Below are 15,015 nucleotides of genomic sequence, written 5' to 3'. Positions count from 1 at the left end.
CCCATTATTTATGGCTTTGTACTGCTTTATTGCTTTTGGAGGGTGCGATGTGTGTGAGGCAGGCATCTGGGCATTCTGCAGAAACCATACAGTTAATGGCTATGGCTGTACAGCACTTTTACAATGCAGGGGGTGTGTAACAGAACCTGTCACACACCCCCTGCATTGTTTCTTGCTCCCCTAGCTATTTCAGTGTCTGCGGACACTGAAATGCTCATTTTAATTTCATTTCAGTGTCCGTGGACACTGAAATAGTGTTTGAAAGTGCTGTACGTCACTTTCTGAGTGCAGGGGGTGTGTTCAATGTCTGTGCACTACTTAAACACAACCCCTGCCCTCGTTCACTGTTCGTGTTCTTTTAGCCTTAAAAGCAGTGCATCTTCATGAATATACAAGGTGCGCTGCTGTTAAACCTAAGGCTAAATGAACACGAACCACTCTGTGCAGGAATAGCACTATTCCTGCATGGAGTTTATTGAATCCTGGGGAAAGTCTTTTAATTATTTAGTTTGAAATGTTTAATAAGTTTGAATGTTTAATTGTATGATAACTTTATAACATTTCTATTTATCTTTTGAGTTTTGGAAATAAATACATACATATGCATACTTTGTTCATTTTAATATTAGATTGTTTTTTATTTATTTAAACTTACAAAACATACATTGGACATAAAAGCAACTATATAAATTACAAAAATACGAGGGATCCAATTTAGGGAAATGGATAGCCAAGGAGTACGTAAGTCAAAGTTTCCTTTTCTTCCAATGAAATTAAGCTCCAGCCGAATCTTATCCATAATGTCAGTATAACCTAAAACATGCAAATTTACCTAACATAGACTCCAAACAATGAGCATCCACTTTAAAAGCTACAGGCAAGGCTGATAAGAAAGTCAAATTATTACATGTATTAGCCTAGTCACATTATGCATTCAACAATATTGGTTTAACAGCATGCTATCTGTTACTCTATACATCTGAAAAATAAGCTCACTACCTATAACACCTCTTACAAATATGCTTTTAAAAATTCTTCAGACTAGAAATTAAATGTTCATCTGATATCACTATTCAGAAGAAGCCAGTGGTTAGATTTTGAATTGGGAGCATAATAAGTAAATAATTTTAGTTTTCTAAATAAATTAGATTTAAAAAAAATTCATCAAATAAGTACAAAATGTTAGTTTTCTGAATAAATTAGATTTAAAAAATCGTTCATCATTTAAAACTGTTACATATATAAATATAGTTGTCTGTGAAGTTTAATTTAAAATAAACTTTACAAGATCTTATCTGTGGCCATTATCACGTAAGAAATGATTTATTTCGTCGAAACTAAAACTACTACAAAATACATGGCTAATACAGCAACAATATAACAAATCTTTGTGGTAAAATTCATATTTGTAGGGAAACATCCCTTCCCATTCATTTAACTTTTTCTGTATATCCTTCTTGCGCTTGGTTTTGTTTTCCTGAATATTTGAGAGCTGTAGATTTTGTTATACTAATTAGGGTTACCGTCTTTCTGTCTGTGGAGAACTCGCTTGATTTGGGTACCTACACCTTGCCTGAAAGTATGAAAAATAATGTATTAAAATAGCAAATATCCTGGAGTTTTCAGAAAAAGATATGTTTTCTAACGTTCATCCAAATACAGCAGAAAAATATGCGAGTATTAAAACACACTGATATGACTAAACTGACAAAATAAAATAATAACATTTTATAAAACATGTAGTTTTTATTTGCAGCAATGAAGGTAACAGAAGTATTTTGCATTGCGTGAGGGTGCAGCTTGCCCTGCAAAATTTCATGAATAAATGCCTCGCCTTGCCCATCTTAAGAGGGGGCAGTCCTGTCCTTATTCCCCACACACGGGCGGTGCACTAAGGAGCGCATTATTTAACGGTGACTGAAAAAATGCGCACGTTAAAATCGGTATGATTTCAATTAAATGCATTTAGCGTCCGATAGGTGACAGCACTAGTAAAGCTTTAGAGCTTCGTAACAAAGATTTTCAGCTTGGCCGGTCATCTCGACACTTCCGGGTTGTAGAAAATCAGGGAGGAAAGTCTCGCCGTTCATCTGGACGAAAGACCTGACAAACACAAAGTCAACTTTTTTTTTTATTTACACCTCTGAAACTCGAGAATGGACGAGTACCATCACGGGGATGAGGTAATATGAACCAAGAGTGATCTGTAAATGCCTTACAATGATGGGAAGGATGGTGTACAACGTGTTATGTTTATTAGCTGCCAGGATACAGTATAGGCGTGGAGATGACTGCGTTTCTCTATGTTTGTAACCGAATAAGATTATACCTAATTTTACCAGTTATAGAAATTTAGACCTGTTATACATAAATGCCATTTTAGGCGATGTCAGTGTAGAATCATCATGGAAAACGACAGGCAGCTCGTGGTCTCATTTTGCGTAGGGTGTGAAAGTCTGCTTTAGATTCTGACGGCTGAATATCAAAGCCGGGTGTGACGTAACGTCTTTCCTACAAACATGTACAGGCATGAAGTGACGTAGTGTCTGCATTACCACAGTGTACATACAGGAGCGTGACGTGGCTTTTGCACTACCAAAGTGTACATGCAAACTGGTGTGTATACCCCCCAACAGACCCACCCACGCGCGTTGCAGATGATAAACACATAGCGCTCAACCTTCTATCTTTAAAACGAGGAACTCTAGCCCTCATAATGTGGAACAAATGGGCAAAATGTGGAACACATACTAATGGCTTACTAACAACTTCAACTAGGAAGGTCATAGGAAGGTTAAAATATGATGGTTTTACTTGTAAAGAAGATCTTTTAATGAATTAATATGATTCATTTCTATTTACAATGGATTTCACACAAAAAAATCCTAACACTGAATGTGTGACAGTCTTTCAATGTGGAACTTTGAGGAACTTCGAGGAACTTGAACTTTTTAAGACCCCAAATGAGGTACGTTTCTCGTAATGAGGTACACTTGAGAGGTATGAATTGATAAACATATTTCCCTATAGTGCTAAAGTGAGACATTTATATCTCTTTAATAATCACATTTTTATTGATGATCTCATACCTCTCAGCTGTCCAGCTATTTGCAGAATGTCTAGCTTTTTGACTGATATTTTTTGGTCTATTCCTCATAAAATTTGTGGTTTTCTGGATTTTTGTGCAAAATCAGTGAGGACCTAATTCACTATATAATAACAAGCAGTTGAGTTTCTGACTTCACATCTTTCAGAAAATACATGGTAACAAAGACCTTTTAGTCTAGCAACTTTTTACATTTATAAGAGCAATATTTAAAGTTTGTCCCTATTTTCGGGGATTTATCCCCGCATTATATCTGGCTTTGTCCATATTTTTTTGTGTTAAGAGGTTGACAGTTATAGGTTCATAGGTTCATAGTTTGGTACTAGGCTATCTGCCTGAAGGCATTTATAAGCCTAGCAAGAATGTTTTGGCTTTCTCTGCCCCCTTAGATTAGTTCCCCGTGCCTCTGTCCAGCAGAGCCACTGAAGTGATCCCAGAAGTAAACTTTCTGTTTCCCATCCACTCATCAAGGTTTTTTTGAAGAGTGTTAGCAAGGAGCTCTGCCTAATGTAGATTGGGATCTTGTTCCAAAGCATGGGAAGTCTATGGGACAGGAATCTATCCTTCCAGCATGTCCTGTTTATTGTTGTGGTGAGGTTTAGATCCCTAGAGCGTGTGGCTCGAGGGGATAAGGTTTTCTTTAGGTGGAGCATGTCCATCAATTCTGGGTTGGACATGGCCTTGTATGTCAGGCACAGATCACCCCTGAGTAGGTGGTATGCAACTGAGTACAACTGGAGTTTCTTCAGTCGAGCTGCATAGGGCATCTGTTTGAGGCCAGTGATCCTCTTGGTGAGGTACTTCTGTGGTCTTTCCAGCTGTTGCAGGTGTCTTGTAAGGTACATCCTAAATGGGGCGTTGTACTCTATGATGGGTCTGATGAGTAGAGGGTCTCAATGACCTCTTTTGATCTGGATGCGAACCCTTTTGTGATTAGGTGGGCCATGTAGAAGGATTTTCTAACCACTTTGGCAATGTGATTATCAAAGGTGAGATTACTATCTACTTGGGTTCCCAGATCCCTTATTACGTCTTCCATATTTAGAGGACTACCACCTATGTGGTAGTTTGTGGGTATTTTGTTTTTTCCAAAGGGGATGACTATGCATTTTTGGCATTTAGCTTGAGGCCATGATTTTGACACCAGGTATCCATCTCAGTGAGACCCTTTTGGAGGATGTCTGTGTCAGTCAGAGAGTCAATTATAGCCCCTAGTTTGCAGTCATCTGCGAACTTGGTCAGCCATAGTCCTCCTGTGCTTGCCTGTACCTCTGAGAAGTATATGCCGAACAGGAGGGGTCTTAGGACTGAGCCCTGGGGAATGCCACTTGTAACCGGTTTAGAGTCGGACCTAGCTCCAGCAACTCTCACCATGTAGGTTCTGTCCATGAGCCAGTTGGCAACCCATCTTGTGAAGTAGGGGTTTATGTTCAGGCTGGTGAGCTTGTCTATAATGCCAGAATGGGGAAACGTGTCGAAGGCCTTTAGTGATGTATAATGTATAATGTTTTTTCATAGGTTAGTACTAGGCTAACTGCCCTTGTGAGCCATTTTAAGCCTAGCTAATTATCCCCATGTGAGATGCAAACCCTGTACCTTGTGTTTGTAAGGCAAACACCTTAACCATTAGACCACCCTCCCAAACTCCATTAGGCCACCCTCCCAAACTGAGGTCTAGGTAGGCTGTATGTACCACCTTTCCTCATCTATAGCCTTGGTAACTATCTCAAAGAAGTCCACTAGGTTTAGGAGGCATGATCTGCCCTTTACAAAGCCAAACTGGGTAGGGTCCAGTGTTTGGAGGTTCCCAATGTCTCTGTTAATGAGTTCCATGATGATGCGCTCCATAGCCTTGCAGAGCAAGCTAGTTAGGCTTATAGGGCGATAGTTCCCGGGGACTGTTGTGGCTCCACCTTTGTGGAGCGGAATAATCGTTGCTGTGTGCCACTCTCTGGGTATGTAGCCTGTGGAGAGGCTGAGTTTGAACAGTGTGTTTAGGTGAGGGGTTAGTTTGTTTTTGAGCTCGTGTAGTACGCAGCCTGGGAAACTGTCCAGTCCCATTGATGCTGTGTTTTTGGCTTTGGAGAGGGCTGTTTTAACCTGAGTGTCTGTGATTTCAGGGACTCTACATTCTTCTGGTATGGTTATGGGCCCTTTTGGGGATGAAAGGGGGATGAAGTTTGCGCTGAACCTGTCTGCCAGGATGTTGGCGATATCGGTCACTTCAGTGTATTTTGTGCCATTCTGCACTAACTCCAAGCAGATCTGAGCACTTAGATTCTTGACATAGCTAAAGAATATCCTTGTGGTTATCTTTGGAGTCCTTGGCAATTCTTCTTTCAAAGCTCGCCTTGGATGATTTTATGAGGGATCGTAGTTTCTTGCTGATATTGATCAGGGATGTCTTCCCTTCTTTGGATTTTACTCTTTTCTGTACTAGTTTCCTCCTTCTATTGTATAGCTTGTTTATGGCAGGAGTCCACCAGACTGGTTCTTGTAGCTGCCCGTAGAATGCAGTAGTAGAGGATTTTGCAGCTTGGACAGTGTTATCCTTCAGCATGGGGGCTTTGAAACTTTCCACCTCGGTCTTAAGTAACGTGAAGTTTTGCTTTTGAAAAGTTTTTCATGGTGGTTTTCTTGTCCGGGGGTAGGGGCGGAATATGTTTATCCAAAGTGGTTTGTTTATGGTCAGATCTAACCAGTGAGGGGTTGACCTCTGGTGTGGAACACCGGTCGCCCATGTTGGTGATGACCAGGTCCAATATGTTGTCACCTCTGGTAGGAGTGCTGACCAGTTGAACCAGGGTGTTTGGGTTTATAAATTCTAGGAAAAGTTGGGCAAGGGGGTTAGTACTTGAGTAATTTTCCCAGTTAACGTTTGGGTAATTGAAATCACCCAATATTAGGGTGTTTGTTAGGACCTTTATGTTTCTCAGTGTTTCCAGAAATGTGGAATGGGGGTCCTGGGACATGGTGGGTGATGGTTGTTCTTATTCTTTTGTTGAAGCGTTACAGTTTGCTGCACACTCCATCGTCTGCTATGAAGCATTACCGTTTGCTGCACAGCCCATCGTCTGCTATGCAAAGAAATGTATTCACTTTCCAGTTCTTCCCGATTTATCCAACTGTTTGTGAATCAAAACGACGGCTGACAGCATTTATGCTCTAACCTACACTAGCCGTTTTGGTGTTTGAGATCTGAGCCTTCAAACTCTTACTTCAGGCAAAAAAAAAAAAAAAAAGAATCATGGGAGACAATGTCCATACATCAGATAAAGTTTTAAAATAGTTTATCAATTTGCATACCTGGTTAATAAAAAATAAATAAATAAGTAAGTCAAATATGCAGATGGAAATGTTAGTTGATAGAGGATGAATCTAGGGTACCAATACTTAGTTTAGACAACAACTGCAACTTCAGATGTCTTAGTAGTATGATTTAATTTTCCACTTTCAATGGATTCATTGTTGATAGCCAGTTTATTTTTAAACAAATGTTTTCATTTTTAAATATTTTTTTTTTTTTGTTTTGTCTTGGTCATAGGGTAAAAGGCCCTTTGTGCTGTGGTATCTTTTAATAAAGTCTGCATGTATATGAGATGCTCATGATTTCAACTGGTGTGCATTTCACATCCGTCGGTTTTTCTGATTACATTGGTAGCATGTGTCATGGTAGATTAGTTGTACATTTTGTATCTGATTTAGTTTTCTTTGTCATTCATTATGCAATGGAAGCATGTGGTGCTGTATTTGCAGTATTTACTATACACTCTTAACTTGCTGCACATGTTTTAATACTGACAAGGGTACTTTACTGTAAGCAATGGAAATATTTCATTTGTAAAATTTGGTTGAATGAATAGCCCTACTTCCAGATAGGTATTTCGGTACTTTGCCTTTGTGAGAAATGTTGTTTTGATAATTAAATTATTGGAAATGGGAGATGTTTCTCTATTATTATACAATTATAGATTTAATCTTTCTGTACAGCAGGTTTTGACACTGGCAAGGTATAAATTCCACAGTTTTACCATGCAGCAGGCAAATCCACTGTTTCCATATTTACTTTTGGCATTCATTACTACAATGCACTCCTTTAGATTTCAGCTGTCTTGTAAGAGTGTACTGTTTCACGGCAGTGCATACATGGAGAAGGCATGGAGAAGGCAAGAGGCAATACAGAGTAGCTCATGAGCTAGAAATGGTTTAAATAGTTTTAATTCTAGTAGTTAATTCAGGCCAGTCCAACTTACAAAACATCAGTCTGTGTTGATCACCATGTCTTTCTGTTCTAGCAAGCTATGCTACCTGTCAGTAGTAATGTAAAGTTTCTTTAGTAGGTGAGAAGACAAGTAGATATGCAGGTTTTGTCATAAAGTAGTTTAGACAGAAGAATATTTATTCATTTGCAGTGGACCTCTGAAGTCAGGTCTTTCCTCTACCTTTATAGTAAGCCAGACTACAGACTATCTGTGGGTGTTTTTTGTATATCAGCTATAATCTGCAGTCTAATTTTAGCCTGTGATCAGTTCAAACCCCTGGACACTTAGTGTTGGTAACTTCCTGAGTGTTCTTACAACATCTAGATAGGGTTGCTTTTGAAATTCCTGGTACCCGAAGTACAGTCTGAAATCAGAAAGCTATATATGTAAATATAGGGAATGCACTAACTCGGAAGGTGTGGAAGCTCAGAGTATTCCTTCTAGTCCATGGTGCAGTGATATTAAAGGTAGTATACATAAGCAAGTGAAGTTTGGAGGACTGATTTTATAACATGTGCGGCATTTCATTTGCAATTCAGTGTGTTTTGAAGTTGCAAGACTTGCAATTACTGTTCTCTCGCCTGTGATAGGAAGCCGCCTAACTGTTACTTTATGTGAGATAGGAGTATGTGAATGATTAGAAAGAATAAAAAAGATGATTTTTAGTTTGTCAGGCTGTAGAATGAGCTTGGAATCTTGTCACCTAGACTTTTTATTTATTTATTATTTATTTATATTTGTTTACCAGTGTAGCACACTGATCTCAGTGGACCATTTGCAGACACAGCCCAGCTGATAAGGATCACATAAAAAATGAACAAAACATATTACAGATACAAGGATATGCTTAAAAAACAAATCTATGTACACATTTACAGATGCAAGAATGCCCTACAACATTTAGTTTAAGAAGCAGTTTACAATGTCAAAACATGGATGGAAAAACTGAATTATGCTTATCAGGGCTTTATGGATAAGATGTAGTTATAATGACTGAGATGGCATATGCTACAGGGATAGCAGCATATCAGTATATAAAGAGGTATGAAGACACTGGAAGAGGCAAGTGAAAATAGTTTCATGAAAGGCTACAGTGGGAGAGGACAAACTAAAGGTTTGCAAGCCATGCAAACGTAAGAGGAGTAGAAAGGAGAAAGAAGTGTGAGAGAGATGCAACTCATCTTTTAAGTCACCAAACCAACACATTTTAGCTTTGTTCCTCGGGTCACTTATATAAGCTGCAAAAGTTTCCCCTAGTTTCTGATCTCTTGTGTAAAACAAATGCCTCTAAATTAATATTTTTCTGGGGGTTACACATTTCCCTGAATTTGTGCCTCAAACACTCAGGGTCTTCCCTTGATTCAGCCTGTACAACAATATGATGGTTTTCACCTTCTCCTTCATATACTGCTGGTGCATACACAAATGAATGCTCCCTTTCCATGGCCTCTGACCCAGCTAAGTTTAGCAAAATCAATGCTCTAGTGCATGCTTCTTTGAAAGAATAAGCTGCTTGTATAAAAATATATTCTTGCTCAGATATTCTCCAATTCTCTGCAATATTCTGATCAAACACAAGTGGTGAGGCTTTCAAAATCCATCTGCAATATTAACACACACCAGTGAAGGGTTTTGCAAATATGCACAGACATGCACACATGTACATATGTCAGAGAGTTATGCCAGTACTTGTAACTATGCCCAATAGCACAACAAACCTCTGAATAACTGGACTTTGTAAAATATATCTCTTGGACACTGTAATACTCATGAAATCACCTCTTATCAGTGTAAGAAACATCTCAAAATAACTGCTCTGTGTGAATGAACTAGGCAGAAGAAGCTCAGAGTAAGAAACATTTCGAATAACTGCACTTTGCGAATAAACAGTACACAGCACACTATAACTTCCCCAAAATGGCGGTACTTTGTTAAATAACTCTTTACAGTGCAAGAATCACTCTGTAATGCAGGCACTTTGTAAGTCTCTGGCTGCAGTCTGAAAATGGTACTGAAGCTAGCATGTGCTAACTATTTATATTCACATTCAGTCCTTGCAATGCTTCTTAAAGCTACGGCACAGATGCTCTATTTTGTGTCTACTTGAGATTACTGAAATCTCAGTAGACCGACACATGAAATACCGAGCCAAAAAGCTCGACATGTCAGATGACTGACACATCAGAATGCCGACTTCCGAATGGTCGACAGTCTGACTTGAGCGGAACAGGAAATCCGCTCTTGTGGACATTGTAGTGCGATCTGTAAGTTGGTATATTTAAGATGTCCTTCGTGGTTCACTGTTGCAGTCATCACTGTAGGGTTCTTCCTGCCAGCAGCAGCCCCCGATCAGCCAGAATGCCAAAGTCTGGATCGGGTGCCAGCTGAGGTCGCATTTATCCTGACACCAATGCGCCGGAAGGTATAAAGACCTCAAGTGACGCCATTTCCCCAGTCTTTCTTGCTGCGCAGTGCCCTTTGCAGTTCACTGACGCCGGTCAGCCTGTTCCTGTTTGTTTTTGGATCTAATCCCAGGTTTTTCATTTTTTTACAGATAAGTACCCCGTTGGGGAGGTCTTTTTCTTGCTCCAGTCAGATGTCAGAAAAAGTTAATAATTGTATTTCTTGTGGGAAGCAAATACTTCATAGGGATTTTCACTCTTACTGTATTCCCTGCCTGGGTCCTGACCACGATGTTGCTAATTGTGTGTTTTGTGCTAGATTTAATCAGCGTCCTATTAGGCGTAGATATAACTTTGCCTTTTACTATTTTGGAAAAAGGTTTAATTATAACATGTCTTCAGATTCTTTTCCAGCTTCTGGGATGTGTAAGAGGCGCAGGGATGCAGACAGGCCTCCGAGGTCCACAGCAAAGGATGTTACTCAGTTATTGCCAGTTGCTGGTTCGACGGTTGTCAGTGAGGCACCTTTGCAGCCCCTGTCGTCCGCCTCTTTTGAACCAATTGCCTGTACCAACTCCAGTGTGGAGCTGATGGGGTCTTCAGAATTGCCAGGGGCTGGACCTTCGGATACTGCTCCCTCAGTTGGGTCCGGAGCCGGTAGGCAGGTACCGGCTTCTGAGGGAGTTCTCAGGCCTTCACAGCTTCCTGTAAATGTGGATTCAGGTTTACATGCTAAGTCAAAGTCTAAGGCTCCAGCTAAATTGAAGTGGCTAGCACAGGCACCTTTTGATCAGAGTCCTAGGCCACAGAGGCAGATGCATAGGATGGCTGAAGATCTCTTAAATATGATCAGGGGTTCTCATCCCCCTCCTGGCAAGAAGCCTAGATTACAGTCCGATTATGATTCTTCAGACCAAATTTATGTTTCTTCTGCTTCTTCCCTTGAGCAGGATTATGCTTTTCCTCTTTATGAGGATTCTGATGCTGAAGATTCCTTTCCTTCCGCCTCTCCTCCTGAGGATAATTCTTTTGGTGAAACTTTGCATGATATGAGGGTGCATTTTCACTGGGAAGGGCAGGAATTCTCTGAATCCAAGAAAAGGCTTAGGGATTTTCTTCTTTTCTCACAGCATAAGCCTCTGGCTATTCCCCCTGTATTGGACATTGTTGATGATGTTTTTTCAGAAGCTTCTCTCTCTCCTGATTCTTTTCCCCCTACTCCAGCCAAACCGGATAGGTATTATAGGGTTCCAGATTCTCATAAATTTCTTTTTAAAAATCTTTCGCCTGATCCGGAAACAATTTCTCAGGGTCCTAAGGGTGTTAAAGCGGCCTCTGCTAAAAATCCTATTCCCTTTGACCGAGAGTCCAGGGCTTTGGAGAGATGGGGTAAAAAGGTTTATACTTCTGCTACATTGTCTATTAGGGCTTTGAACTGTCAATTTCATATGCTGAAGTATCAGCAATACCTTTTGTCTGTATTTCAACAAAAGATGTCAGCTGTGTCTATTGGTGTGGATAATCAGGAGTTACAGGATTTATTGCATGCTATTGAACAAGTGGGTAAACATACCCTGCATTGTGGTTTTGATTCTTTGGAAACTTCTTGTAGGGCTGAAACAACTGGCACTGTTATTAGAGGACATGCCTGACTAAGAGATCAAAGCTTGCCGGATCAGATTAAAGCCAAACTTTTGGATGCCCCTTTGCAGCACAATGTTCTCTTTGGGTCCAAAGCTGAAGAGGTATTGAAGATAATGGAAGACAAAGCCAAATCTATGCAGACGGTTAAGGATTTTCTACAAGTGCAACCTCCTAGATTTAGCAGACACTGGCCAACTAAACCTTGGTCCTTTCCGGGCTCGGACAGGTCTCAGAGAGGCAGATTCAGGCATTCCAGAGGTAGGGGACAGTCACAGTCCCATTTTAGGAATAGGCAGTGGAGTGCCCCCTCTCCCAAGGGAGGTGAAGATAAGTCTCAACCCTACCGAAAACAGTCTTTATGACTCTCCCTTTCTGGTTCCAGGGGCTCCTCTCCTGGAAGCTCCTTTGGGGGGAAGGATTTCTCTTTTTTATCAAAATTGGAGCCACATAACCCGGGACAAATGGGTTCTGGACATAGTCTCAAGAGGTTACAGATTTCAATTCCACACTATGCCAAAACTGAACGGTTGGCCAGGCCTGCCATATCATCAGTGGGCAGAGGCACAATGGCAGGTTCAGTCCCTCCTGGCTATGAGGGCCATAGAATTGGTACCAAATTTAGAAATAGGGCAAGGTTTTTATTCCAGACTTTTCCTGGTTCCCAGGAAGGAAAATTCGTGGAGACCAATCCTGGACCTGTCTGTACTAAATATCTTCCTAGATATACCAAAATTCAAGATGCTCACTCTGCAGCAGCTGCTGCCTATGTTGGGCAAGAACGCTTGGATGGTGACTTTGGACTTAAAAGACGCTTACCTGCATATTCCTATAAGGCAAGAGTGCAGAAGGTATCTGCGTTTCAAAGCTGACTCGAAACATTACCAGTTCTCTATGCTGCCCTTTGGCTTATCTACTGCGCCCAGGGTCTTTACGAAGTGCCTGGCACCAGTAATGGCGTTTTGCAGACAGACGGGGATTCAGATTTACCCGTATCTGGATGACTGTCTTCTTCGAGCGGACAACAAAGACACTCTACTTCAGCATCTAGCTTTTGTGCAGCGTCTTCTTCTGTGCCTCGGTTTCACAGTGAATCTAAAGAAATCAAATCTGGTACCCACACAACAGATTACTTTCCTGGGTGCTCTTCTGATTACTTCAACCCAGATGGCTTCCTTGACACCAGACAAAAAAGTGCAACTGGCTTCTTTTTTCCAACGCCTGGCTTCAATGAAACAGCTGACAGCAAGAAAAATTCTGCAGGCTTTGGGTTACATGGTCTCCTGCATTCTCCTAATACCATATGCAAGGCTGCATATGAGGAAACTGCAGTGGTACCTCAAGAGTGTCTGGTCTCCGCATTACCACAGTTTGGAAACAGTGTCATGATTTTGCCTTGTCTCCAGCGAGAGTTTTTTTGGTGGGCCGAAGCCTGTCTACAGAACAAGGGGAAGCCTTTTTTTGTCCTCCGCCGACTGACCAAGTTCTGACAACGGATGCTTCAGATTATGCCTGGGGAGCCCACATGCACGGGAGATGTCTTCAGGGTGTTTGGGCGAAGGAACAAACGCACCTGCACATAAATTTGAAGGAGATGCTAGCTGTACAGAATGCCCTGATAGCCTTCAGGGACCTTCTACTACCAGGACAGTTGTTGATACGGACAGACAATACTACAGTGATGTGGTACATCAACAAGCAGGGGGGCTCTCACTCTTACCCCCTGTGCAGATTAGCCATGAATCTCTGGTACATTGCTCTGACCTGCAGTGTCGACTTACAGGAGCAATTCCTGCCAGGGAAAGACAACGCTCTGGCAGACGCCTTGAGCAGACGCATTTCAGATCCACACGAATGGATGTTGGATGTTCGGATATTCAGGATGATTATAAAGGCTTGGGGATGTCCGGACATAGATCTCTTTGCATCCCCTCAGAATCATCAACTTCCAACATTCTGCACAAGGACCTACCACAACCTAGCATGGAAAGTGGATGCCCTCTCATTCAGTTGGAAATACCTCTCAGTATATGCTTTTCCTCCCTTTCCTCTTCTACCTAGGGTACTTCTGAAGATAAAACAGGACAGACCGCACATGATTCTACTGGCTCCCAATTGGCCTCGGCAATTCTGGTATTCCACTCTGATGACCTTTGTCAAAGGAAAAAACTTCAAAGACCAATACACGTAAGGTTCAGTTAAGGCACATTTAATAACTTGCAGCAAGGAGACAAAAACATGCAAATACAAGATTTTGCCTAACTACTAACAGGAAGTATGCTATTCTTATACTATTTTACAAGACATGGCCTTCTATAGCTGACATAATCAAACACAACTTTCAGTATTGTTATACAGCAGATGTTACTCAGATTTTCTGCTGACATGACTAGATTTGTGAGAAACTTTTTGAGAAAAACAACCTGGCCTTGGTGGGGACTAGCCCGTTACAAGCTTCTATTGTATAGTTCTAATGCATGTGTTACATTTCAAGGTACTTTTCTAGCTCAGACACAAGCAAATGCTGATTGCAGTTCATATTTTCAAGCAGTCTTTGTTCTAGTTATCTATAGCTTCTGCAGCTGTGTATTTTCTCACAGCACAAGCGGAACTCCTTGTCTAAGTTTCATAACATTTATACAAGTGGTATTGTTCTATTCATTATTTTCCTGACACAAGCAGAAATCATCTGCTTCTCAGTATATTTCCAAGGCATAAGCAAAGGTTTTAGCTGCACATATTTCATGACAATACAAGGTCAGAAAGCTTCTGCAATTTGTACAGATTTATGCAGTGTAAAATAGAATAAATGTGTTAACCCTTTTCAAGCTCTAAATGCACTAAGCATATTACTAATACATATACTAATACATATTTTTTTGACAACCTTGGTTCAGGAGCCTTCCTGGATTCTGCCTCAAATTTCTCATCTACTGTCTCAACGGGACAGCCGGATACTGCACAGTCATGTCAAGACTCTGCATCTAGCTGCCTGGCAGATCCAGGGTCTGTAAACACGTCTGCCCTTTCCAAACAGGTATTGGATGTAATCCTTGAAGCTAGACGGCCCAGCACTAGAAAATCTTATGTGGGAAAATGGAAAAGATTTTGCTCCTGGAGTCAAGTCCAGGGTTGTGATTCTGCTGTTCCGAACATTCCTCTGATTTTACAGTATCTGACAGAGTTATTACATACGGGCCTATCTTTTTCGTCTATTAAGCTTCATGCTTCTGCTATTTCTGCACATTACGATACGGATCCTCCGATTTTTTCTCATACATTACTTAAACAATTTCTTAGAGGGGCTAAGAATATTCGGCCCCCTATAAGGGCTCCTGTTCCCACTTGGGATCTTAACTATGTTTTGGGGAAATTAACTTTGTCTCCTTTTGAACCTGCAGCTTCCACGGATTTAAAATTTTTGTCTTGGAAAACTGCTTTTCTTTTAGCTATTACCTCTGCTAGAAGAATTTGAATTACAAGCACTCATGGCTGTGGAACCCTTCCTTATTTTTCATCAGGACAGGGTATCTCTATGGACTAATCCCACATTTATGCCCAAGGTGGTTTCAGCAGTGGCCTTGAATCAGTCTATTCATTTGCC

At 40.9% G+C, this 15,015-nt stretch overlaps 1 protein-coding gene across 1 annotated transcript in view; it reads left to right on the top strand.

Moving 5' to 3' along the window:
* Positions 1-1,937: 1,937 nt before the first annotated feature.
* Positions 1,938-15,015, top strand: part of DYNLT3 (dynein light chain Tctex-type 3) — a 156,045-nt gene continuing 142,967 nt past the window's right edge. Inside the window, exon 1 of the mRNA XM_044072410.1 lies at positions 1,938-2,183. Coding sequence (XP_043928345.1) covers positions 2,157-2,183 — 27 coding nt within the window. The 5' untranslated portion in view covers positions 1,938-2,156. The remainder of the gene's footprint in view (positions 2,184-15,015) is intronic.

Source organism: Protopterus annectens, chromosome 5.part0 (genome assembly GCF_019279795.1).
Source record: "Protopterus annectens isolate FY-2018-M chromosome 5.part0, PAN1.0, whole genome shotgun sequence".
NCBI classification, from domain to species: Eukaryota; Metazoa; Chordata; order Ceratodontiformes; family Protopteridae; genus Protopterus; species Protopterus annectens.
This window is presented reverse-complemented; position numbering and strand designations above follow the sequence as displayed.